Here is a 26,021-nt window from a genome sequence, read left to right as displayed (position 1 = left end):
TATGCGAGAGAAAAAGCAAAAGGCCACAGTGAAGGTTTCTGGGATTTGCCATCTGAAAGCTTTTATTCTTCCAAATAAAGAAAGTTGTGACCTTTGACATTGTGCTATGGTGCCAAAGAAACTGCTCATATATGTATGTCAGTAATGAAGCAGAAATCAATAATTTCATTTAATCTAGTGAACTATTACGTAGTGGGACACAATATGTTTGAAGAGCCAAATGTCCTTCTCTTATTAACACCTATGCTGCTGTTTCGTTAAGATGAAAGTTTTGTTTCCCTGTTTTGTATTTTTAAAAATCACTGTAATTTTCACTATCATATATGAAAAGTGTGCAGCATTTTAAAGTTAACATGAAATCCTTTTCTTAAAAGAAAAACTCCTTGTAAAAATTTCTTCAAGTTTTTAATGTAATATTTTCATCTGGCCTTCTCAAACATTACGGATATACCATGTTTATAATGACAGGCCTTTTAAGACTCAAAGTACTTTTCATTAATAGTTTCTCAAACACATATTATACATATGTAACTGGTTTTATAAATATACACACTTTCAAACCAGTATCTTAGATGGGCTGCTTATGAAAATTGAATAACTGAATTGTTTAGAAAAGCCATAGTACAGGGTACATAGTAGTACAGGGATTGTGGGATTGATTGCTTTCCTTGTCTTAGTTCGTTTTCTAAAATATTTCAAATATTTACAGGTTATTGAGAAATGGCTACATTTGTTATACCACATGAACATTATCTGCAAAGTTGATATTAGAAGATATAGAACAGGGGAGTTTGTTTAAAACTCAAGCTTTCCTTCTCAAGTTAAAGACTTGGTATGCTAAAATTTTAGAAGTGTATATTTTGAGCGAACATCAATTTAATGGATGTCACAGAGAACTTTAATAAACAAATGATGAACTGCTATTAATGGGTTCATATACCTCACTGATCATTATTTTTAAAGGGCATGTTCCCCAAGGCAGAACTGTATATGTGTAATAGTTATTTCAGATAAAATACAATAGCAATCTAACCATTTATACTAGTTAAATAACTTAATCTTCTGATAATAACCATGACATTGATAAAAGTTTCAGGAAAGTATAAAATGATACTATTTTGCTAAATCATAGCATAAAAGTATTATTTATAATTTGAAAATAATGTTGGATAATATTAAAACAATGAGAAATTATCCCACTGATAAGGTTTAGGAAAAATTCTGTGTCCCCAAAAAACTGTGCTTGTTTTCACTGTCCCAAAACTGCTCTAAGACTTTAATGACCTATAAATAGCCTGGAACAAAGGGTACTTTTCAAGTCTTGTCTTACTGAAACTCTTTGTTGCATCTGATGTTGTTTCATAAACTCTGTGAAACCTCTCCCTTGGCTTCTGTGATTTTGTATTCTCCTGGTTTTCCACCTACCTTCCTGAGGACGGTTTTTGTCTCTGCTGGTTGCCCATGCCCCTTGCACTGCACACCCATCCTGCTCCAAATTACTCATCACTTCAACTCCACCTAAGTCCTGGTGATGCTCAACTCACTATCTTTAGGCCATGCCTCTCTTGACTCCCAACTGCTCTGTGGGACCACTTGCTAGACAGCTCCACACAGGTATCTCACAGATGCCTAAAATGAACACGTTCCAAGCAAAACTCATAATCTTGTTCCCTGTATTAGCTCCTCCTCCTGTGTTCCATTTCAGTTGGTGACACCACCATTCACCAAGTCACCCAAACTAGAAATATCAACATTATCCTGAACTTCTCCCTTTCCCTTATTCCCCACATCTAACGAGTACTGCCAATTTTTAATCCTAATTATAACCTAAATCTGTCTTCCTTCACCCCCTTACTGGTGCTCCAGTCCAGGCCCTTAGGAGCTCTCACCGTGCTACTGTCACAGCCTCCATCCCTGTTCACCTGAGTTCTGTCCTCACAGATTCCAGTGTGATCAATCTAAAACACAAACTGACCAGTCCAATCCCCTGCAGCTCCTCATCATTCACAGGTTAAATTCCAGGTTCCTTAAAAGGGCATTGATATATAATGAGTCCTTCTTTGAGTGGATCCTGCCCACATCTCCAACTCCATTTCTGGGCCTCACTTCCTTGAAATGTATTCTCTAGCAACACCAAACAGCTTATTATTCCACACATAACATGTTGTTTCTTACTATTGTACCTTACTGGACTAATCACCTCCCTCATCTAACTAAAATCTAGTTTTCCTTTAAATTTTAGCTTAGGCATCACTTCCACAAGTATCTCTCCCTAAGTGCCTCCCACCTCCCACCCCAGACTTGGAGATGCATAGGGAGGTATTTAGAGGTGAAATGTTATGATGTCTGCAACTTACATTTTTAGAGAGAGTGAGAAGGATGAAGTAAATGTGGCAAAATTTTAATGAACAGCTAAGAATCTAGGTGAAACGTATTCAGGTGTTCATTATACTATCCTGCCACTTTTCTATAGATTTAAAATTTTTCAACATAAAGTTGGAAAAAATAATATTACACATGCAACTCTACCAAAAATACACTCTACTACTGCACAACCGTACTGTTCTAAATATTATTTATTTATGAATTCCTTGCTCCCACTCACCTATCACTGAGGTCAGGGACTGTTTTTTTAATTAATTGTGGTATTCTCAGGACCTAACAGAGTGGGCTTTCAATCACTATTTGTTGAAGCAATGAATGACAGTGCCAAGTCAGAAATAAGCCTAAACACACAATTCTCAACAAACCAGTAAGTGCTTTAATGTCTACAATGTGCGAAGCATTTTCCTGGGTGCTCTGGCAGTGGAAGGGAATATAAGTCAAGGTCACTGAAAAATCCCACTAACTAGGACTGGGCTGAAACAACAAGGAAGGAAAGACAGAAATGTAGCTGGGAGGGATGATGAGAAATAAAACGAAGAGAGTTAGGATTATACAGAGATGTGAAGTTAAGAAGTTAGGAACTAAGTCCTCAAAGATCAGGCGTGTAGTTTCTGAGGTAGGAAGAGATTCTTCAAGACACCATCTTTTTCATTTCCTACAAAATGGTAGGCTGAGTAAATACAGATGCTCTCTCCCACTAAAGCCGCATAGAAATGCTGTACAGAACATATTCAAAACAACATCACCAGCACTAACAAAATTTTAAGGGCAAGGACAGAATAGTAAACTTTGGCCTGATGCCATGATGGTCCAGAGGTGGCTATAGGCACTGGAGGCTTCTAGGAAGAGAAAGTGGTTTTGTTCCACCACAACATAAGTAACTGAGACCTGAGGCTGAAATCCCAGAAGCACTTGAAGAAAGAGTCAGTAGAAAAACTCACCCACCAGTAAGATTAGCAACAAGGAGGGTTTATTCTAGATGAGAAGAAATGTTTCCCGTGACAAACATAAACCCCTGGCCTTTACCACACACTGGTGTAGATTATAAAATTATATAAATAATGTAAGCAGCCAAGAATTAATCCCCAAATTGGTCCATGACCAGTGAAACTGTGGGGCACCAAACAGAAAAAAAACACTTCCATAATATAGGATATATTAAGCCTTAGTGAAGATGAGCTCATAATAAAAGATTACAAGTCACATAAGAAAACAATCTGCCCTAAGGAAAATCACCAGACATAGAAAACGAGGAGGCTGGCACCTTAAGAACTTGAGATAACAGTAAAGTTGAAGAAAACTGCCAAGATAAGGATTTAAAATGTTTAAAAACATGAAAGAAAAGACAAAAATAAATCCATAAGGGAAGAACATAATGGTCTGCAAGAACAAAGATGGGTGAAAGAACCTAAGGGACACCACTGAACAGATCATCATATGCACTGTGGGAGTTCCAGAAGAAGAAGAAAGAGAGAATGGGGTACAAAGAATATTTGAGGAAATAATGGCTGAAAACTTTCCAAATTTGATGAAAACCCAAGTTCTATGAACTCCAAGAGGATGAATTAAGAGAGATATGCACATAAATATACTTATAATCAAACTGTTGTAAGACAAAGGCAAATAGAAAATCTTGAAAACAGCAAGAGAGAAGAGACTTGTCGTGTACTTATCATTCCTCAATAAAATTAACAGTTAGTTTCTCATCAGAGACCATGGAGGCCAGAAGACAGTGGAATGACATAGTTAAAGTGACAGAAAAAACTGTAAACCAAGAATTGTATATCCAATAAAACTGGCCTTCAGAAATGAGGCAGAAATTAACACATTTCTAGATAAATGAAAGCTAAGGAAGCTCATTACCACCAGACTGGCCCTACAAGAACTGCTAAAGGAAATCTTTCATGTTGAAAAGAAAGGATACTAGACAGTAACTCAAAGCCATATGAAGAAATAAAGATCTCCAGTAAATGTAACTAAATAGGAAAATATTAAAGTCAGAACTAACATATTTTTGGTTTGCACCTCCACTTTTTATTTCCTACATAATTTAAAAGACAAAAGCATAAAAATAATTATAAATCTATATTACTGGGCACATACCATAGAAAGATGTAACATATCACAATAACATAAAAGGGGAGACTGAGCTGCATAGGAGCAGAGTTTTGCCTGCTACTAAAGCTAGGATGGTATCAATTCAAACTAGACTGTTATAAATTTAGAATGTTAAATATAATCCCTATGGTAACCACAAAGAAATATCTAAAAATCATACACAAAGGGAAATGAGAAGGGAGTCAAAATGGTTCACCACAAAAAAATCAACTAAACACAAAAGAATACAGTAGTGGAGAAAATGAGGGACAAAAAAAAATACAAGACATATAAAAAAAAAACCAAAATGGCAGAAATCCTTCTTTATCAGTAATTACATTAAATATAAGTGGATTAAACTCTCCATCAAAAGGCAGAGGTTGGTGGAATGGATTAAAAAATGATTTATTAACTATATGCTGTCTTTAAGAGAATCACTTTATATCCAAAGAAACAAACAGGTTGAAAGTGAAAGAATGGGAAAAGGTATTCCATGCAAATGGTAACTAAAAGAGAGCTGAGGGGTTATGCTAGTATCAGACAAAATAGACTTTAAGTCAAAAACTGTTACAAGAGACAAGGGAGGACATTATATACAGCTAAACAGGTCAATTTATCAAGAAAAATAACAATTATAAATATATGTGCACCAAGCAACAGAATCCCAAAATATTTGAGGCAAACACTGACAAAATTGAAGGGAGAAATAGATAGTTCTACAATAACATTTAGAGACTTCAATACAAGACATTCGATAATGGACAGAACATCCAGACAGAAGATCTGTAGGGAAATAGAGGATTTAAAGAACACTATAAACCAACTAGACCTAATAAGACATATAAAGACACTCTACCCAACAAGAGTATAAGATACATTTTCCTCATGTACACATGGAACATTCTCCAGGATAGGCTATACGTTGGGCCGCAAAACAAGTCTCAATACATTTTTAAGTATTAAGTTGATACAAAATATTTTCTCCAATCACAATGGAATGAAGCTAGAAGTACAAGCACAGAAGGAAAACTGGAAAACACACATATGTGGAAATTAAACAACACACTCTTAACCAGTGGGTCAAGGAAGAAATCACCAAAGTAAAAGTTAGGAAGTATTTTGAGACAAATGAAAATAAAACATACCAAAATTTATGGCTGGTGGAAGCAGTGCTCAGAGGGAGATATGCACCTGTAAATGTGTACATTAAAAAAGAAGAAAGCTTTCAAAATAATAACCTAAACTATACCTTGAGGAAATAGAAAAAGAGGTAAACACTAAATCTAGCTAGTATAAAGAGGAAAATAATAAAGATTGAAGTAGAGATCAATGAAATACAGGATAGCAAAATATATATACACACACACACACACACACACACACACACACACACACACATATAATATCAACAAAGCCAAAAATTGGTTCTTTGAAAAGATGAACAGAATTGACAAATCTTTAGTTAGACTGACAAAGAAAAAAAAGGAGAGAAGACATAAATAACTAAAATAAGAAATGAAAGTAGGAGCATTATTATCGACCTTACAAAAATTTTTTTAAAAAAGATTATAAGAGAATACTATAAATAATTGTACACCAACAAATTAGATAACTTTGATGAAATGGATAAATTCCAAAAACATACAAATTACCTAAATGACTCAGAAATCGAAAATCACAACAGACTTATACTAAGCAAAGAGACTGAATCAGTAATAAAAACCTCTCAACAAATAAAAGTCCAGGACGAGATGGCTTCATTGGTGAATTCTACCAAACATTTAAATTAAAAGGAACACCAATCCTTCCCAAATGCTTCCAAAAAATAGAAGAGAAAGGAATACTTCGTAACTCATTCTATGAGGCCAACTCTAATACCAAAGCCAGGCAGACATCACAAGAAAAGAAAATTACAGAGCACTATGGCGGTCGGAAAGAACAAGCGCCTTACGAAAGGCGGTAAAAAGGGAGCCAAGAAGAAAGTGGTTGACCCATTTTCTAAGAAAGATTGGTATGATGTGAAAGCACCAGCTATGTTCAATATAAGAAATATTGGGAAAACACTAGTCACGAGAACTCAAGGAACCAAAATCGCATCTGATGGCCTCAAGGGTCGTATGTTTGAAGTGAGCCTTGCTGATCTGCAGAATGATGAAGTTGCATTTAGAAAATTCAAGCTTATTACTGAGGATGTTCAGGGCAAAAACTGCCTGACTAATTTCCATGGCATGGATCTTACCCGTGACAAAATGTGCTCCATGGTCAAAAAATGGCAGACCATGATTGAAGCTCACGTTGATGTCAAGACTACCGATGGATATTTGCTTCGTCTCTTCTGTGTGGGTTTTACTAAAAAACGCAACAATCAGATTCGGAAGACCTCTTATGCCCAGCACCAGCAGGTCCGCCAGATCCGCAAGAAGATGATGGAAATCATTACCCGAGAGGTGCAGACAAATGACTTGAAAGAGGTGGTCAATAAATTGATTCCAGACAGCATTGGAAAAGACATAGAAAAGGCCTGCCAATCTATTTATCCACTCCATGATGTCTTTGTTAGAAAAGTAAAAATGCTGAAGAAGCCCAAGTTTGAATTGGGAAAACTCATGGAGCTACATGGTGAAGGTAGTAGTTCTGGAAAAGCTACTGGGGACGAGACAGGTGCTAAAGTTGAACGAGCTGATGGATATGAGCCACCAGTCCAGGAATCTGTTTAAAAATCAGACTTTTAATGGCGACAAATAAAAGACCTCATTTGTGATTAAAAAAAAAAAAAAAAAAAGAAAATTACAGACCAATACCCTTATGTATATAGATGCAGAATCTCAACAAACTACTAGCAAATTGATTTCAACATCATATTAAAAGGACTGTACTGACCAAGTAGGATTTATCTTAACACAAAAGTTGTTCAATAGAAGAAAATTAATCAATGTAATATATAACATTAACAGAACACAGGAAAAAAAACTGTATGATCTCAACTGATACAGAAAAGGCATGTGAAAAAATCCAAAATCTTTTCGTGAATAAACACTCAGAAACCTAGGAGTAGAAGGGAACTTTCTCAACATGATAAAGGGCATTTATGAAAAACCCACAGCTAACATCACACTCAATGGTGAAAGACAGAAAGCTTCTCATATACACACACACACACACACACACACACATTTTGGTAGAAAAGTAGTCTATTTTTCAGTTTGCTTCTTTTTCTTACAGTACACTCTGAATAGCAGGTAAAGCAAATATTCTTCCATAATGCACGTGAGGTAAGTTTCAAAAGAGGTTAATAAGACCAAGATTTGCAAGGGCAGAAGGAAACATTCACTGAAGTCCCATTTCCTAGTTGAGTATTATTTCTACAACTCCTACTAAAAAGCAATCAAAACCTAAGGTCATTGGGAACCTAGCCTCTTTTAGAAAATACACTCAAGAAAATACACTATAACTCTCTACCGCCACCCAATTCAGACACAAAATGCAAACATCTGATTTACTTGATAGGTAATATTCTCCACTTGGTAAGGGTTATAAGACTTCTGACAAGTTCTGCAAAACTCCTTGAAGTAAACCTTGTTGGTACCCTGTAGGTAGCACACATAAGTATTTTCCCATCATATGCTGCAGTCCTTGCAGTAATAATAGCCATATTTCTGCTCTGAGAACTGGAAACAGAGGTTATTCAACACAGAAGTTCTAGCCAGGGCATTAGATAATAAAAAGATATAAAAGGCATCCAATGGAGAAAAATAAGTAAAACTATATCATTCACAGATGACATGATTTTATATATACATATATATGTATATGTATATGACTCCAAAGAACCTGTAAGAAAGCTACTAAAGCTAATAAATCAATTCAGAAGAATTTCAGGATACAAGATTGACACACATAAAGCCACTGTGTGTATATACACCCATAATAAACTATTCCATTTACAACAGCATCTGAAAGAATAAAATACTGACAAATTTCACCAAAAAGATGAAATATTTGTACATTGAAAACTGTGAAATATTGCTGAAAGAAAATAAAGACCTAAATAAACAGAAAGATATGCTGTTCGTGAACTGGAAGACTTAATATTGTTAATATATCAATACTACCCAAAGCAATCTACATATTTAATGCAATCCATATCAACACGCCACATTCTTTTATGTATTGGGTTGGCCAAAAAGTTTGTTCGGTTGTTTTCCGTAAGATGGCTCTAGTAGCACTTAGTTGCCTTTAACTTCATTTGAAACAATTTTGTTAGGTTGTATGTGACAGCTGTCATATCAGCTTGCATTTAAAAAAAAACATCAAAATTGGTGAATTTTTGTATAGCCATTTTAATATTGAAGATGGAAGAAAAAAACAATATTTTCAGCCTATTATGCTTTATTATTTCAAGAAAGATAAAAATGCAACTGAAACGCAAAAAAAGATTTGTGCAGTGTATGGAGAAGGTGCTGTGACTGATTGAACGTGTCAAAAGTGGTTTGCGAAGTTTTGTGCTGGAGATTTCTCGCTGGACGACGCTCCTTGGTCGGGTGGACCAGCTGAAGTTGATAGAGATCAAATCGAGACATTAACTGAGAACAATCAACATTATACCAGGCAAAAGATAGAAAACATACTCAAAATATCCAAATCAAGTGCTGAAACTCATTTGCACCAGCTTGGTTATATGAATCACTTTGATGTTTGGGTTCCACATAAGTGAAGCGAAAAAACCTGCTTGACTGTATTTCCGTATGCAATTCTCTACTTAAACGTAATGAAAACATTCTGTTTTTAAAACAAATTGTGACAGGCAATGAAAAGTGGATACTGTACAATAATGTGGAACGGAAGAAATCGTGGGGCAAGTGAGATGAACCACCACCAACCACACCAAAGGCTGGTCTTCATCCAAAGAAAGTGATGTTGTGTATATGGTGGGATTGGAAGCGAGTCCTTTATTATGAGCTCCTTCCAGAAAACCAAATGATTAATTCCAACGAGTACTGCTTCCAATTAGACCAACTGAAAGCAGCATTTGACAAAAAGCGTCCAGAGTTAGTCAACAGAAAATGTATAATTTTCCATCAGGATAATGCAAGACCGCATGTTTCTTTGATGACCAGGCAAAAATTGTTACAGCTTGGCTGGGAAGTTCTGATTCATCTGTCATACTCACCAGACATTGCACCTTCAGATTTCCATTTATTTTCGTCTTTACAAAATTCTGTTAATGGAAACAATTTCAATTCCCTGTAAAAGGCACCTGGAACAGTTCTTTGCTCAAAAAAAATAAAAAGTTTTGGGAAGGTGGAATTATGAAACTGCCTGAAAAATGGCAGAAGGTAGTGGAACAAAACAGTGAATATGTTGTTCAATAAAGTTCTTGGTGAAAATGAAAAATGTGTCTTTTATTTTTATTTAAAAACAGAAGGAACTTTTTGGCCAACCCAATAGAAATGGAAAAGCCAATCCTAAAATTCATATGGAATTGCAGAGAGCCATGAATAGCCAAAACAGTCTTAGAAAAGAAGAACAAAGCTGGATGACTTACCACTGGATGTGGTAACGGATTCTTAGATATAGCACCAAAAGCACAAGCAACAATAGAAAAAATCAACTGGACCTCATCGAAATTAAAAACTTTTGTGCATCAAAGAATATTATCAAGAAAGTGAAATGACAAAAATACAGAATTGAAGAAAATATTTGTAAATCATATAATTTATAAGGGTTTACTGTCCAGAATATATAAAGAACTCCTACAACTCAACAACACAACGATCAACATCCCAATTCTTTTAAATGGGCAAAAAACTTGAATAGATATTTCTCCAAAGAAAATATACAAATGGCCAATATGCACATGAATAAATGTTTGGTGTCTCCTCAAAAGGTTAAATGTAGAATTATCAGATGACCTAGCAATTCCACTACTAGGTATATGCCCAAAAGAACTGAAAAGAGGGACTCAAACAAATATTTATGTGCCAATGTTCATTGCAGAATTATTCAGAATAGCCTAAAGATGGAAACAATCCAAGTGTCCATCAACAGATGACTAGATAAATAAAATATGGTATATCACACAAAAGAATCTTATTCAGCCCCCAAAAAGGAATGAAGTACTGACATATGCTAAAACATGGAGGAACCTTGAAAATATTATGCTAAGTGAAAGAAGCCAGACACAAAAGTCCACATACTGTATGATTCCATTTTTATAATATATACAGAAAAGGCAAATCTACAGAGACAGAAACTGGATTAGTGGTTCCAGGGAATAGGGGAGGGGAGAGTTGGGAGGTGTGGGGTTTCTTTCTGGGGTGATGGATATAATCTAGAATTAGACAGTGGTGATAGATGCACAAAACCTACTGACTTGTACACTTTGAGAGGGTGAACTTTGTGGTATGTGAATTCTATCTCAATAAAACTGTAGTTATAAAAACCATTTCCAAGCTAGATATAGGCTGTCACTATGCCCCCTCTTCCCATAAGATAGTAATGACACATGCTCAACCATTTATTTAAAACTCAACCTTTTGGGGAATTCCCAGTGGTCCAGTGGTTACAACTCTGCCGTTTCAGTGCTGAGGGCCTGAGTTCGATCCCTGGTCAGGGAACTAAGATCCCACAAGCTGTGCGGCATGGCAAGCAAGAAAGCAAGCAAATAAATAAATAAATAAATAGTAGTTTTCATTAAAAGAAACAAAAAACCAACCTTTTAATTACAAAAGAGTCTCACTCCATCGGAGGTTCTTCAAAGACACACTGAAAATCACTGCTTTAGATGAAACTTCCATTTGGACAGATGTATCAACAAACACTGAGCCTCTAAAGAGACAAGAGCTCAAAATCTCCCCACACTGAAGTTATCCACAAGAAAAGAAGTTCCATGAAGTGTTACAGGACCAGTAAAAATATAGACACATTAGTGATTTTCACTACATCAACAAAAACAACATCAAAACCTTATATAAGTACAGTAAAGGGTAAGTTGCACAATGATAAAATATTTTTAACATAAATATTAAGAAATGTAAGAAGTATCTTTAACCTCAGGGTCAATTCCATTACCATTCACTTTTCTATATTCTGGGTGTGAAGAGGTATTTGAATATAGTAAGACACACTTCCACACAATACACAGGACAAAATCTTTATTTAAGCATTTCAAATTCATGACAAGAATTAGCAAACCTGAGCTCTGGTCTCAGATCTAGCAGCTGTGCCCTTGGATAAGGCAGTTAACTCCTTCAAGCTTCATATTTATTATTTGCAAAATAGAAATTTCTAAGACTACAAATTGTGCTCTTTACTCATGTTAGAGAAAGGCAGAATGATACTGCAAGTCAAATTAGGAAGCAAGGACTCTCTACTGACTATAGGATAAGTTTTACGAATCTTAAGGTTCTCTCTTCAAAATGTTCATAGCCAGTATCTAAACAAGTCTTTAAAAATTTGGAGATCAGTGGAAAATAATAATGTATTTTCTTTGTCTTTTATTTTCTAAAAATGTCATCCCCTTTGGAAAGTTGTCTAACAGGAAAAAACTTTGATTAATCACTTTCCTTCTGTTCTGATAAAGAATGGTAGAGAGGAAACCATAAACCTCCTAGAGGAGCACATAGGCAGAACACTCTGACATAAACTGTAGCAGTGTTTTTTTGGATCTGTCTCCTAAAGCAAAGGAAATAAAAGCAAAAATAAACAAATGGGATCTAATTAAACTTAAAAGCTTTTGAGCAGCAAAGGAAACCATCAACAAAATGAAAAGGTAACCTACTGAATGGGAGAAAACATTTACAAATGATATGACTGATAAGGGGTTAATATCCAAAATATATAAACAGCTCATACAACTTAATATCAAAAAAAAAACAACCTGATTAAAAAATTGGCAAAAGACCTGAATAGACATTTTTCCAAAGAAGACATACAGATGGCTAACAGGCACATGAAAAGATGCTCAATATTGTTAATCATCAGAGAAATGCAAATTAAAACCACGATGAGCTATCACCACACACCTGTCAGAATGGCTATCATCAAAAAAAAACAAAAATAACAATGTTGGTGATGATGTGGAGAAAAGGGCACCCTTGTACACTACTGGTGGGAATGTAAATTGGTGCAGCCACTACGGAAAACAGTATGGAGATTTCTCAAAAAACTAAAAACCATATGACCCAGCAATTCCACTCCTGGGTATATATATCCCTCCCCAAAAAAACCAAAACACTAATTCAAAAAGATACATGATGTACCCTAACATTCATAGCAGCATTATTTACAATAGCCAAGATATGGAGGCAACCTAAGTGTCTGTCAACAGATGAATGGATAAAGAATATGTGGTATACATATACATACAATTCTACTCATCCATAAAAAAGAATGAAATTTTGCCATTTGCAACAACATGGATGGACTTGGAGGATATTATGCTAAGTGAAATAAGTCAGAGAAAGACAAATACTATATGACATCATTTATTTGTGGAATCTAAAAACTACAACAAACTAGTGAATATAACAAAAAGAAACAGTCTTACAGATATAGAGAACTAGTGGTTACCAGTGGGGAGAGGGAAGCAGGGAGCGGTAAAATAGGGGTAAGGGATTAAGAGGTACAAACTACTAAGTATAAAATAAATAAGCTACAAGGATATATTGTAAACACAGGGAATATAAGCAATATTTTATAATAACTATAAATGGAGTATAACTTTTAAAATTTGTGAATCACTATGTTGTTCACCTGTAAGTTACATAATATTGTACATTAACTATATCTCAATTAAAAAAATAAAAAGAATGGTGGAGTCGATTCTAGTAGGGTAAGAAAATGATCACCTTTCTACTGACCAACTGTGGATCCACTTATAATTTCTCATTGTACCATGTGCTAAGCAGTAAAATTTTTTCCCTAAATATCAGAGCTTCCAAGTTGACAACTGGTAGGCTGAAAATTAAACTTAAATTTCACAAAGTTTCTTCTGTCTGTGTACTTTCTTTCAAGTATTAATTATCACAGATTTCTAAAAATGTGGTAAATCATCCAGGTAAAGATACTTATAGGCTTTGAAGAAATCATATTCCATCACTGGGATAACATTCATAATCCTTTTGGTGAAACTTTTGGTAATCTTACTGCTTTACTGAAGTTGGTCCCTCAGTTAAAATTATGTTAAAAGTATTACTAAGTCAGAGCATGAAGGTATGGCTTTCTTAAATATACAAAAAGTGAATTCTTTTTATTAAGAAAACAGTGAACACATTTAGCTGATAAAATTATTTAAGAAAATTTGTGAACTCCCTTTTAAAAAGAAGTACCAAAATGCAATACCAACATCAAAGCATTTTTTTCTTGTTATGTGTCCAGTTTGAGGTCAGTACTTTAATCGAAATTACTTTAAATCCAATCAGAGGGACTCAAGCTAATTCAGTTTGAAAGCTGGGGGAAAAATTAAACCTTATCATTCTTAACAGGAATTGGTGGTCGTAGTGGGGAAGCCAGTATAATCTATTTCTATTAAAACACTAATAACATTAGCAAAACTCTCTTAAGATGAAACCAGCACTATTTTTTTAAACACCGAGTCAATAAACATTAGAATACACTATTAATTATTAGCAGAACCAGATACATATTTGTAAAGTTATACCTCTCCTACACTATGTCAACCTTCAAAGCAGCACAACTATTCTGAACTGTCCAATCCCAGACAAAGTAATTTATTTTTCTAGACTCTTAAAAATAGTACTAATTCAAATTATCAGTATTGGTTTAAGGCCTCCCCATCTCCAAAAGCAGATCTTCCTAAGGTCCACTGCAAGAGTATGAATCCTTAAAAGTACCAAGTTAAATAACTGACTAGCTTTTTGAAAATTTTTCTCAATGACTTAAATGGTTCTCTTGCAATGTGATTGGACTCAGCCTTACAAAAAATATAATTTATTGGCCACTTACTTAGAATTACAATAACAGAATTAAAAAACTAAGGGCACTGTGTTGCTCAATATCCATCCCTCCTTTTTTCCCCCCAGGCACCTATTTTTACAGATAAGACAAGGATCTGACAAGGATCAGAATGATTAAGTGATTTGTCTAAAGTCGTATAAGTCACCAACAATGGAGAAGGCATTAATGCTTGGCTCTTCTGCCTTTTTGTCATTCTTTCTGCTTCCCCACCTCACCCCTCCCAGCAACTCAGTAAAAATTTAGCAGCATGAAGAGTATTTACCAGCTATTGGAAATTTTCAACTTCATAATTTCTTTATGAAATGACTACAAGGACAGGAAAACAAGCACTCAAGAATATTAAAATTCTGTTTTGACTCAAACACTATTTTCCTCAAATATAATGAAAATGTGCATTCTTCTCTTCTATTTTGAACTAACTGATGATTTGTTCTATTCCAAGTACGTGTTTGGCATAGAACACATGGTGCCAAAAACGTTTAGCCAGACTTGCTCAGCACTAGAATCACTCATTAAAATATTCTGCTTCCTCCTTCATCTATCTCAACTTGCCCACTTGAGCCACCAGTGGCTACTGGCCTCTACGGGTGACTAACCGCATGTAGCAACAATCGTAACTTTTACTAGCATAAACAGCTTAATCAAAACGGAAGCACGCACATAGAGTGATATCCTGGGAAAGATAAAAACTGTGAAGTCCCTGCCCACGACTACTAAGTAATCTAAAACAAATATTTCAATAATAACCACTCAATTTGCCTGTGACTTTCTATGTACTAGTTAATATACTTTAGTGTCTAATTCTTTTCCCTTCTGTCGCCCCTTGATGCCCCCACAAGATGCTACCATCTTTACATCATTATGTGCAGAAGTGAAATTGCTTCTGCCCAAAATAAGTCTATGGTACCACTGAATTAGCTGAAAAGATTTCTGTTAACCATTCACCCAATGGAAAACCTACCACACGGCAAATGTTATTCTCTGGGCTGTTAATCTCATACAGTTTTACTTCTCACCATGCAGAGCATCACAAAAGATGTTCTCTAACATTAACCACACATGGAGATTTCTCATATCTCTTCAACTATGGTGTCCATCACACCAAGAAAAGAAAGGTGCTACGTAAACACAGTTAAATGAAATTTGCATTTACTCTTAGACTAGATATCCCCCAAAAAAGATCTGAAATACTGAAATCAAAATGAATGAACCTACAGAAGGGTAAACTCTTTTTTTTTTTAATCAGTCATCAATTTTATACACATCAGTGTATACATGTCAATCCCAATCACCCAATTCAGCACACCACCATCCCCACAGAAGGGTAAACTCATAGTAGCAGTTTTCAATGTACTATGTGTGAAAAGGGATGGAAAGGCTTCACTCCAAATTAGACAAACAACAATCCAAACACATTTCTTTATCAAGCTTCCTTGACAGTACCTAAAAATAGTAAGTCTCCAATCAATAAATTTAACACTGCTAAAAACAAAAAAAGTTGAATATCAAGTTAAGACAGAAACAGTTAAAATACTAATAGCCTAGTGACACTTGGAAAGAAGTTTTGCACTACTCTCAGAAACATCAGTGGTTCTCAACCAGGGGTGATTTTGCCTCCCAAAACACATTCTTTGGTCACCACAACTAGGAAGGGGTGCTATTGGCATCTGGTGTGTAGAGGCAGAGATGCTGCTACACATCCTACCTTGCAAAAGTCAGCCTCTGCAATGAAGAATTACCTAGTCCAAAATGTCAATTGCCCCAAGGCTGAGAAACCCTGAGAAATGTAATCCACAGCTCAAAAAAAAAAAAAAGAAATTTATTTTTTTATTTACTTATTTGGTAAATGTTGGTGGAGTAGAAGATCCATTCTGAGTAGTACTAAAAAGACTACAAAACAATAAAAAGGCCATTTTGGAGGATTATTCCAAAGGAATATGATTTATTTAGAGAAAGTCGTCTATATGAAGCAATATCATTTTTAAAAAAACTGTCACACTGTTCTAAACAGGGATTTACTATAGTTTCATAAAGTAAAACTGTTAAAGAAAATTTCCTTTCCATCAGTCCTAACAACAAATCCAATGAGGATACAAGTTTGAAACCAGGACCCTGAACAATGATTGCATTCTCCAATAGTTACTTGATTAATCTAGCCACTACAAATGCTAAAGCTGTAAAATATATACATACGAACACAAGAAAAAGGCAGACCCTCCAGAAACTTAAAAAAAAAATCCCAAACATTTTAAATTCATGCCTTCTGCTCAGTCTATAAGAATTTGGCTTTTAAAGCTCATCAAAAGCAGTTTCTGAGAACCAGAGGTTAAAAAAAGAAAAAGAAAAAAAACCAAGGAATGTAAAAGTCAGGAAAGTATTTGTCAGATTAGTGTCAGAGACCTTTGTGAGGATGACACCTTTATCCTCTGCAATACATATCCCTAAAGCAGTTCACTTGGCTTCAGAATTATAGCCACTGAAGGTAATTTGGAACATTCTTACCTTTTTTGTACATCATTATTGTCAACTGTTGACTGTGAACTTGCTCTGTGCAGATTACCATGTTAGGACAACTTCCAATACTGCTTCAATGATTACAACCATATCTTCTTCTTCCTCTCATTTACCAAGATTTTTACCAAATGAGAGTTTTAAAAATGTTTTAATAAAGAGTCTGAACACTATAAACTCTCAGAAGTACTAAAACAGCCCTGACTGGGACTTCCCTGGTGGTCCGGTGATTAAGACTCTGTGCTCCCAAGGCAGGGAGCCAGGGTTCAATCCCTGGTCAGGGAACTAAGATCCCACATGCCGCGACTAAGAGATCCCACGTGCTGCAACTAAGACCTGGCACAACCAAAGAAATAAATTAATATTTTTTAAAATAAATTAAAAAATAAAATAGCCCTGACTGACAACAAAAACTTTACTTGGGGTACAACTTTTAGAATTTCTCTTAAAACAGAACAATAATCAGTGCTGTTTTTAAAATTCAACTATAATCCTCAGCAAAATGCCTGACTTAACATTATTATTTTCATATTAATAGTAATTGCCAGTTTAAAAGCTGAAAGTAATCAACCCTAACTGAGCACCTCTGCCTAGGAGGAATAAAAATCATCTCTCAAAATTGTAGTCAAGAATATTAGGGTTTTCAAAAAAGTAACCTCAAATGCATGTACTTATTAATTGAAATACTCCTTCAACCTAACACCCTGCTTAAGAGATTTGTTTTCTGCTATTCTTTTAAACTGCTCTGGACCTCATCAATAGGCCCAGCTGTTAAATTCAGGAGCAATGACAACAAATGCCTGGGCAAACAAGTGCTGAGAGTGAGGGCCTTTCTTTAGAATAATCAGAGCTAGTTGACACAAGAGGGCCATACCAAATGCCCTTTCAAAATTCCATTAAGAAGCTGGACAAAAATAAAATAAACAAACACATTTATACATCTTAAAGCAAATTATAATTCTACCCCTCAGTGGACGCTGCTTCATTGAAAAATAAAAAATCCAACAACTTTGAAAAACAGTGAGATAGCGTTACAGGTTTCTGCAGATGAGAAATGATCCTCACTAATCAAGTGCAAAGTGGGAAAAACTGGTTCCATTACCCAGTGATCACCAGGTACCTGATAAACCTTTCAGGTAGACAGACTTTAAGAACCAAGTATCATTGTAAATAAGCCTGTAGAACTACATGTGCTTTTACTTCCCTGATTTAACTTATGCAATTTTAAGCTAGTAAATTTTTAATTTAAATATGTACTTTTGAACCATACCCCCTTCTCTTTAAAGATAGATGATTTTTCTTAGACCCAGAAAGCACCATCTGAACGTTATCTACAATGTTGGCAGGTTGGTCTCTCTAAATATCTCAGTCTGTCTTATTTTTCCAAAATCAAACAACTTTTACTTTTGTGTTAGCACTCTTAAGTTAGGGCAAGTAACTGTTAACAGCTTAATTTGAAGTGAACATGCACACAGGTAAGAGACAATGCCCTTTACAGCATCTACAAATCTCAATAAAAAGTGACAATGAAGCAAACTCTTGCCCATCTTGGGTCCAGGATCATTAATAAAATTCAAAATCTAGGCTAATAGTCTCATAGCTCTTACCTTTCTCTTTTCAATATACCACCCACCCTCTTTTCTTTCGAACATGACTCTAAATGTTTTCAATATATTTTAACTTCACGTTTCAAGATCAGCTTTGAGCTATAATTTATGTACTACTCTTTAAGTTAGGAACCACACTCACAGAACAGTTTTTCATTAATCTCATCAAAAAACCTCAAGTTTCATCTCAACTTAAACTGAAGTAATAAACATTTTATTCATGGAAAACAACCTACATCATCCTTTTACAGGAGACTACTGCTACATAAAATTACAGAAATAGACACCCCCCCCAAAACAATTTTATGGATGCTAAAACTAATCTCAAAATTTTGGAGAAAAAAACCCATCATAAAGTTATAATAATTCCTATGGTCTTCCAGCTACAAATGCTCATTTAAAAAATTATTTTGCACCCAAGCAAACAGTCCTGAAAAACCCAACAAATATAAGCCAGCTTTAGGTTCTCTTTCCCTCTATCCTAAGACTTCAATTTCCACCTTTTATGGAAAGGAAATAAACAACCAGCTTCCTGTTCAATCACTAGCTTACGGCCAGTCTTTTACACATCACAGAACACAACCCGCCTCCTTTACTTCTCTCAAATGTCTCATCTTAATTTAAACTTGTTGAAATATGAGACCGTTTTACCACACTAATGCTTTCCTATGAAATTTATCTTACTTCAACATTTAGAATGCAAGAAATGTCAAGATGTCATAGATTACTTCTCACTCCTAAAATATTTAAATTAGATTATTTATGTAGTGAAGACTTAGCCCCTATGAAAGTGAAATTCTGATTTTGTTAAAAATACTGAAATTTATGGGAAATGGTTTAATATTCTGTTCTTACTATTGTATACAACTAGAAAAAGAGCCTCCCACATTACTCCCCTTTCTATTCCATTACATGAAAGTGTAAAATGGCTAAAATGGCTATCAATAAAAAGGATTAACTTTTTTAAAAACCTAAATATTACTTTAACCCTATACTTTCCTTTAAAAATGGGATGCCTTAGAAAAACTAAGTTAGACAAATCCTTTTGTGCTTGGATGAACAACAGGAAAGCAGAGCCTCCAGGCCTTTGGGGAGGAACCTTGTCCCCACAGCCAGCTCTGATGTGCCTGGGAGATAAGGCTCCACAGTGACACTTAAGGAAAGGCCTGTTCACATTTGAATTTCTGCATTCCTCAAGAACAATTCATGGCAATAACTAACTTTGCAGAAGAGCTACATGAAAGCTTTGGCCAATGAATGAGGGTCATCTGCTCTTTATCACAAGGGTAAACCTCATCCTGGCCAGTTTCTAACCTTTTAACCCTGTGAATTCCTAATTTACACATGAATAATGGAATTCTTGCCTAGAGTGCAACTTTCAGCTTCTAGTTCCTAAGTTTAGAAACCAAGACTTGATTGCCTGTGTTAAAAATCTAAAACTTGCACAGATTAAAGTTTTAGATTTCCAGGTGCTGTCTTACTTATTACACTTCAGAACTAAAAGATATGCCTGCTGACAAAATCCTTGAGCAGAAAATAAAAAGAACATACTTGCACCCTGCTGCTATCACTAACTAGGAGAGAACTAACCTTTTAAAAAAAACCCACAAAAACAGAATGTCCACTTAATGCCTATTCTCTTCCTGTTTAATACGTATAACGTCTTACCCTGAACACAGGATAAAGTCATCTGAGCCTACAATGTCATTGGACATTGCTTCTCAGATATCAGAACTAACTTTGTGAATTTCAAATCTCTAAGAACTTTCATTTCTAAAGAAAAATCTAAACCCACTATGCATTTATTTTAAATCTATAATACTGAATGCAATTTCCTAGCAAAGCACCTCCTCCAAGTTAAATGTGTGCATATGAAAAGTGTGGTTCCTATAACTAACATACTACAGTTGATATTTAACAGCAAAGCAATGTTCTACATAGTTTAACTGGAAAGTTTTTGATACTTAAAATATGAATACTTCACCACAAAAGCCTTCAAAATGATTCACATCTAATAAAATATTTGTCATTAATGATTTTTATAAAGATACAAAATCTAAAGCTACTCAAAAAGCCAATACTAACATTGTTTCACTGTTACTATGTTAATACTGTTCAGACTTTATTTATGAAAACTGAAAGCTCTGTGTGTTTTCAAAGTATTTCTGAGTGCCTTAGAATTGTCAGGCTTCTAAGGAGGTCCTGGAAATACCGTGTGGTCATGACAAATGCTTCATCTTTCAAAGCCCATCTGCCCCCTCCACCTTTCCATCCTGCCCCTCTCCTCTCTGGCAAGGTAATACAAGTTACAGTTCCTGGATATGAAAACACAATATTCCACAAACCCAGAAAGGTAGAAAAATTACAACTCTATAGAACAATTTTACATTAGACAAAAATCAAATGAACAGGACATAAGCATAAAAAGCACACTATCCTGAAAACAATACTGTACTGAAAAACCACTACTCAACAACAACAACACAAAAAGATGATTATTGGCCAATGATCACAGCAAAAAAAAAAAGTTTATCAGACATTCTCTCAGGTTTATACTATTCTGGGGGAGGGGGACTAGAATTGGAAATCTCTACTTTTCTGACATTTTTCAATACAAAAATATCTTTGCTTGCAATTTATTTTCCACTATTAATTATTATTGTACAAATAAAAATAAATCACTAAAATGAGGATGGCCATGGACTGTTACAATAAAGTCACCTAGGAAACCCCCACCAATAGCTGAATTTCAACTGTGGAGACCCTGAAGAAACTATTTCTTAAAGATTATGACTTTATCTCAAGAGCTCCCTCCTCCTATTGTTCATCTTGTAAATGATCAATTTGGAGGTATAGTGCAAAATCTGTCTTTTGAGGATTAACAAAAGCTTGTAGCTAGGATGCCTGTAAAACTATTTTTAAGATACAGTTGTGCTGTGTTTTGTTTTGTCTTAAGATTTACATTGTCTTTTGTAATCTTGAGTGCTGGGTATTTGATCACCTGAAGAGGTGGAAAGCCTCAGTGAAAACAAGGAGTTCTCTAACTATCCTAGGCCCATGTTTACACTCAACAGTTACCAGGGCAACCACCAAGCAGTGGGTCACTTGGACAAATGGTTGATCTGACTGGGTTGTTAATACAAAGGAAATCATTAGACAGCAAACTTTATGACAACTGGAAAAAAGTGGGCAGATCTGGTTTAAGTCCATTAGGCATAATATGGAAATGGCCTTAATCTCTTTCTCTCCCAGCAGGAAAAGCCTAGGAATACTTCAAAGGCTTGAGAGTTACTGACCAATGCCCTCTCTTTCAATTAAAAAGCAACATGGGTGATCTTAAAGCAGTCAGAGAAATGGAAGCTTGGGCTATATGAAAGATTTAGCACTTAAGGGTCATCTACAAAGCAGAAAAAGTTGCTTGTGATTTTCAAAATTTAATTATTAATTTACAAAAATGAGATTTTAGAACAACTTCTGTTGTGTTGGCCAAACTTTTCATCCAACTTTTTTCACAGTTTGAAACACTTAAATTTATACAAAGCCACCTCTACAGGTTTTGGTGTTCTAAACCTAATGTGACTTTTGTTCTAAATCACTCACTCGAATGTATATATTTTTTTTCCTCAGATTTTTCTGCATGCCTTAGTTAGCATCAACTACTATCTCCAGGAAAATTCTTAATGTTTGTGTGATTTTTCAGGTTAGCATGCTAATGAATCGAGAAATCATCAAAATGTAGCAGTGAAAAACGTCAAACAATCAAGAACTTAAGCACTTACTTGATAAGGTAAGATGAGCTTTTTGACTAAGAATGGCTCCATGTTTGTTCATGGCCAAGCACTGATAAAATCCTTCATCAGACTGCTCTCCTCGCTTGCCTTCCACCTCACTGATGTATAAAGAGCCATTGGACAGAACCTGGATCCGCTTATTTTCAGACACTTTTGCTCCATTTTTCAACCAAGTGACCTTAATAGGAACTTCTCCATGAGCCTGGCAATCTAAAACGACTGGGTCCTTTCTTGTGACAGTTATATCCTGTGGCTCTTTGATAAAAAACAGTTCGCTAAAGCACCATACTCCTACGAGGAAAAGGGGGGAAAGGCATACCCAGAATTATAAGTGTAAAATCATTTCTTAACACACAATTGTAAAACACATATTCAGAGTGTAATGAGACAAAGTTTAACAAACCATATTAATTAACTTACACCTTAATAAGCCAATCTAAGTTTCAGCTAACCTTCTCAACAAATCAGAGAAATCTTTTTACAACATCTTATACTAAAAAGCATAGGGAAGATTTCAATAACTTTTACCCCTTTTAAGAATTCTGTCCTCAAGTGCCTTGCTAGAGTTTCAAAATCATCAGGAAAACTCTTGAGCACAAGCTGTTTGCTTACTTTTACGAGCTTGTCAAAAAGATCTTGAACAGGGTAAGTCGTAAAAGTCTAATTTTACAAGAAATCATTAGCAAAACTCCGACTCTGTGAACAAGCAAGTTTATTTCCTTGTCCCTTGAAGAGTTTTTGAAACCCTTGGTACCTACTCCTTTGGGAAGTGCGTTTATCTTTTGTGACAGATGACAAGTTTGCACTTTTATATCTGCCCTTTTATAGCAAGGATTCTGTCTCTACTCCTTGAAAGAGACCCATTTACTTAATTTCTGCAGAGTATGGTAGGTATTTAAAAGACAAACATTTGACTTTGAAAAGTTGCTAACTCTTACTGCTTGTACTCAGTGGGTGATCGGATTAGGAAACTTCTATTTCTTTTTTTTTTTAGAACTACCAACGGTTGGAAAAAAATGCGTGACTAATTGGTCCTTACTGTCTAACAGGGATAGGAGATTGCTTAATCAACCAATACACATTTTTATCAGAGCAGAGTAAAGGCTTTATGCTAGGCATACACATCGTCCCCGGTCCCCGTCAGGATAAAGCATCCGATGACCAACTAATACCCTGTCACCTCCTGCATTTAGCGCAAAGGTCAGCTTAAGTCTTGCATATTGATTGGGGCCGAGTAGAGTATTAGGGGTTTAGGGGCGGAGGGCATTTCATCTTCCTTCTGATTGTCTTGAATTCATGAGTACCAATCCCCGGGACTGATCTCTGTTTCTCATCAAGGCAGGTCCTCCAAACCTCACACACTAGTCACGCTCCCACGCCCTGGCTGCCGACTTCTCCTAATGGATGCCCAGGGCGACACGAGCGACCCTAATAGCCCCGCGCAGCGAGGACCACTCCGGAAGGCGCCCATTGTGTTTCCGAGTCACATATGACTTTGATCCTTTCCTCTTGCTAATAGAAAACTAACTCCTCCAGGAAACAAACAAACAAACAAAACAAAAAACCCACTAAAGTCAGGAGTTTGTAACCTGTAAATAAATAAAACAACCCATTCTTCTTAACACCTCTTCTCCCCGCGCCCCCCGCATCCACTTTACAATTTTTAACTCTTTAAGAATAAAGCAACACGTCAAAAGAGAAAAATTAGTTCATCCAAGTTTGCGCAAGGCTAACCTGGAGTTTGGAGGGATCTTCAGATTCGCACACATCTCAGGCCCTGCCCCAAAATCCCTAGCTGTTAGAAATAAACCCTACTTAGATACCTTCCTTCTCAGCTTCGGGACCCTTCTCCCTCCCCTCCGGGGCACAAATGGGCCACAAAACTTCCACTCCTCTTCTCTTTCCAATTCTACCCCTCCCATCTCCTCCTCGTTCGATCCGGATTCGGGAAAGTGGGGGCACTTAGGGGTCTGACCTACCCCCGCCCTAAAACGTGGGGAAGCCCCCACTGCAAACAGGGGACGCCGCGCGGAAACGCGGCGCCCCCTGCGCCGTGAGGCTGCCACTAAGGAAACAATATAAATAAAGCCACGTGCGGCCGCGGCGGCCCCGGCTGGAGGGCGGGCGGCGCGGAGCCCAGGCTGGCCCCGAAGGCGAGTACGCGGCCGGAGCGCGGACAATGGCGCGAGGAGAAAGGGGCGAGAGTGGACGGCGGGCGCCGGCCCGCAGCGCGCGGCCGGGGGAGCGCAGCGGGGAGGGGCGGGCGCTGAGAGAGGCGCCCACCGCCGCCCGCGCCCCCGCAGAGCCCGCCGGCACCTCGCGCTCCAGCGGCAGCTCCCGACTGGCTGCAGGGAGGGGGCAGAGACCGGGGGTCAGCGCCCCCGCAAAGGACCCGCCGCCGCCCCCCCACAACACACACACACCCGGTTGCCTCCTTCCCCTGCCCACTCGCGCTCGCTCACGCCCCACCGACGCAGAAAAAAGCGCGCCCACCTGGAACGGGGCCGAGGACCGGCAGGAGCAGGAGCGCGCCGAGCAGCATCCCTGGCGGCCGCGGCCGGGCGAGGGGTCGCAGGGAAGGCGCCATTCAGCGGGGCTGGGTGGGCATGCTCCCCGGCCGCCCCGCAGCCGCTGTCCGCCTGCCGGTTCCCTCCTCCGGGCGCTCTCCGTGCGGCGGCTGGACGCGCGCAGCCTGGGCTTCCCGCTCGGGCACCGGCGTGGCGTGGCACGGCGCGGCCGGCGGCTGGTCTCCTCGGGCGCGGCGAGGCCGGCGCACGGACACCCGCTCGCAGGAGGCGGGGGGCCCGAGCGTCCGGCCCGGGGGCGGAGTGAGGCGGCGGCTGGAGAGGGCGGGGGCGGTGGAGTGGACAGCGCCGCCGCTGCCGGCCTCGGGACTACTTTCTACATCTGGCCCCTGGTCTGGGGACCGCGAGGTCGGCGCGGCCGCGGAGGGAGACGCTGGGAGGGGGCCCAGTGGCGGCCGGGTCGCGGCCCCGGGGGGAGGGGGCGGGCCCCGCTGGACAATGCACCTGGGGGTCAAGCCCCGGCTGAGGGTCTCCGGCCCGCTTCCCCGCCCCCTCTGGCTCCCCTCCCCCCTCGCCGTCGAGGACAGAGCCACAAAGGCCGAGCCTCCCGGCCCGGCCTGCCCTCGGGCCCCTCTTCCCCCCCCCCCCAACAGACCACTCCCCTCCACCCCCAGGCTTGTTTAGGATTCGGGGAAGGAGGAGGCGGGGTGAGGGAGGGATGGTGTTGAGAGACGTGAAAAGGCCGGAGACTTCTCCCCTGATGGCCCCTGCCCATCCCCCTCCTTCCCTCACACGCCGAGGCCCTGTGGAGGGAAAACTATTTCCCACTTCGGAGATTTGTCAGCTACACTGGAGGCATCTCCGGGAGATAAGCCCCGACATTTGGAGACGGTTTCTGTCCTCCCTGCCCCCGTGAGATGCAGCCCTGGCTTAAACACATCTCTGAAGAGTGCCCTGAAATGAACAATTACCGTTTGGGGAGACGTTTTATTATCTCTTTCTCAACCTAAAGTTCTTTAATTCGTGAGAACTGTGCACTTAAAAGGCCCTGTGCTGAGAGTTGAGTCCAGATGCGATTTCTAGATTCTCTGAGCTGGGTCTGGGGGACTAGGCGTTGATACTACCTG

At 37.9% G+C, this 26,021-nt stretch overlaps 2 protein-coding genes across 3 annotated transcripts in view; one reads left to right on the top strand and one right to left on the bottom strand.

Annotated features, from left to right (window-relative positions):
- PRTG (protogenin) overlaps positions 1 to 25,072 on the bottom strand; it is a 123,662-nt gene extending 98,590 nt beyond the window's left edge. For both annotated transcript variants that reach the window (XM_036844752.1, XM_036844753.1), the window contains exons 1-2: positions 24,863 to 25,072; positions 22,358 to 22,660 (exon numbers count right to left, since the gene is read on the bottom strand). In XM_036844752.1, the coding sequence (XP_036700647.1) occupies positions 22,358 to 22,660; positions 24,863 to 24,956 (397 nt within the window). In that variant the 5' untranslated portion in view covers positions 24,957 to 25,072. The remainder of the gene's footprint in view (positions 1 to 22,357; positions 22,661 to 24,862) is intronic.
- On the top strand, positions 6,403 to 7,244 carry LOC118891114 (40S ribosomal protein S3a-like). Its single transcript, XM_036844754.1, has one exon. The coding sequence runs from the start codon at positions 6,405 to 6,407 to the stop codon at positions 7,197 to 7,199; it is 795 nt and encodes a 264-aa protein (XP_036700649.1). The 5' UTR covers positions 6,403 to 6,404; the 3' UTR covers positions 7,200 to 7,244.
- Positions 25,073 to 26,021: the final 949 nt, after the last annotated feature.

This window comes from Balaenoptera musculus, chromosome 2 (assembly GCF_009873245.2).
Source record: "Balaenoptera musculus isolate JJ_BM4_2016_0621 chromosome 2, mBalMus1.pri.v3, whole genome shotgun sequence".
Lineage (NCBI taxonomy): Eukaryota > Metazoa > Chordata > Mammalia > Artiodactyla > Balaenopteridae > Balaenoptera > Balaenoptera musculus.
Note: the sequence above shows the minus strand (reverse complement) of the source record. Positions and strands in the feature narration are given on the sequence as shown.

Coding starts and splice junctions, on each gene's coding strand:
- LOC118891114 (XM_036844754.1), top strand. CDS start 6,405: ATGGCGGTCGGAAAGAACAAGCGCCTTACGAAAGGCGGTAAAAAGGGA.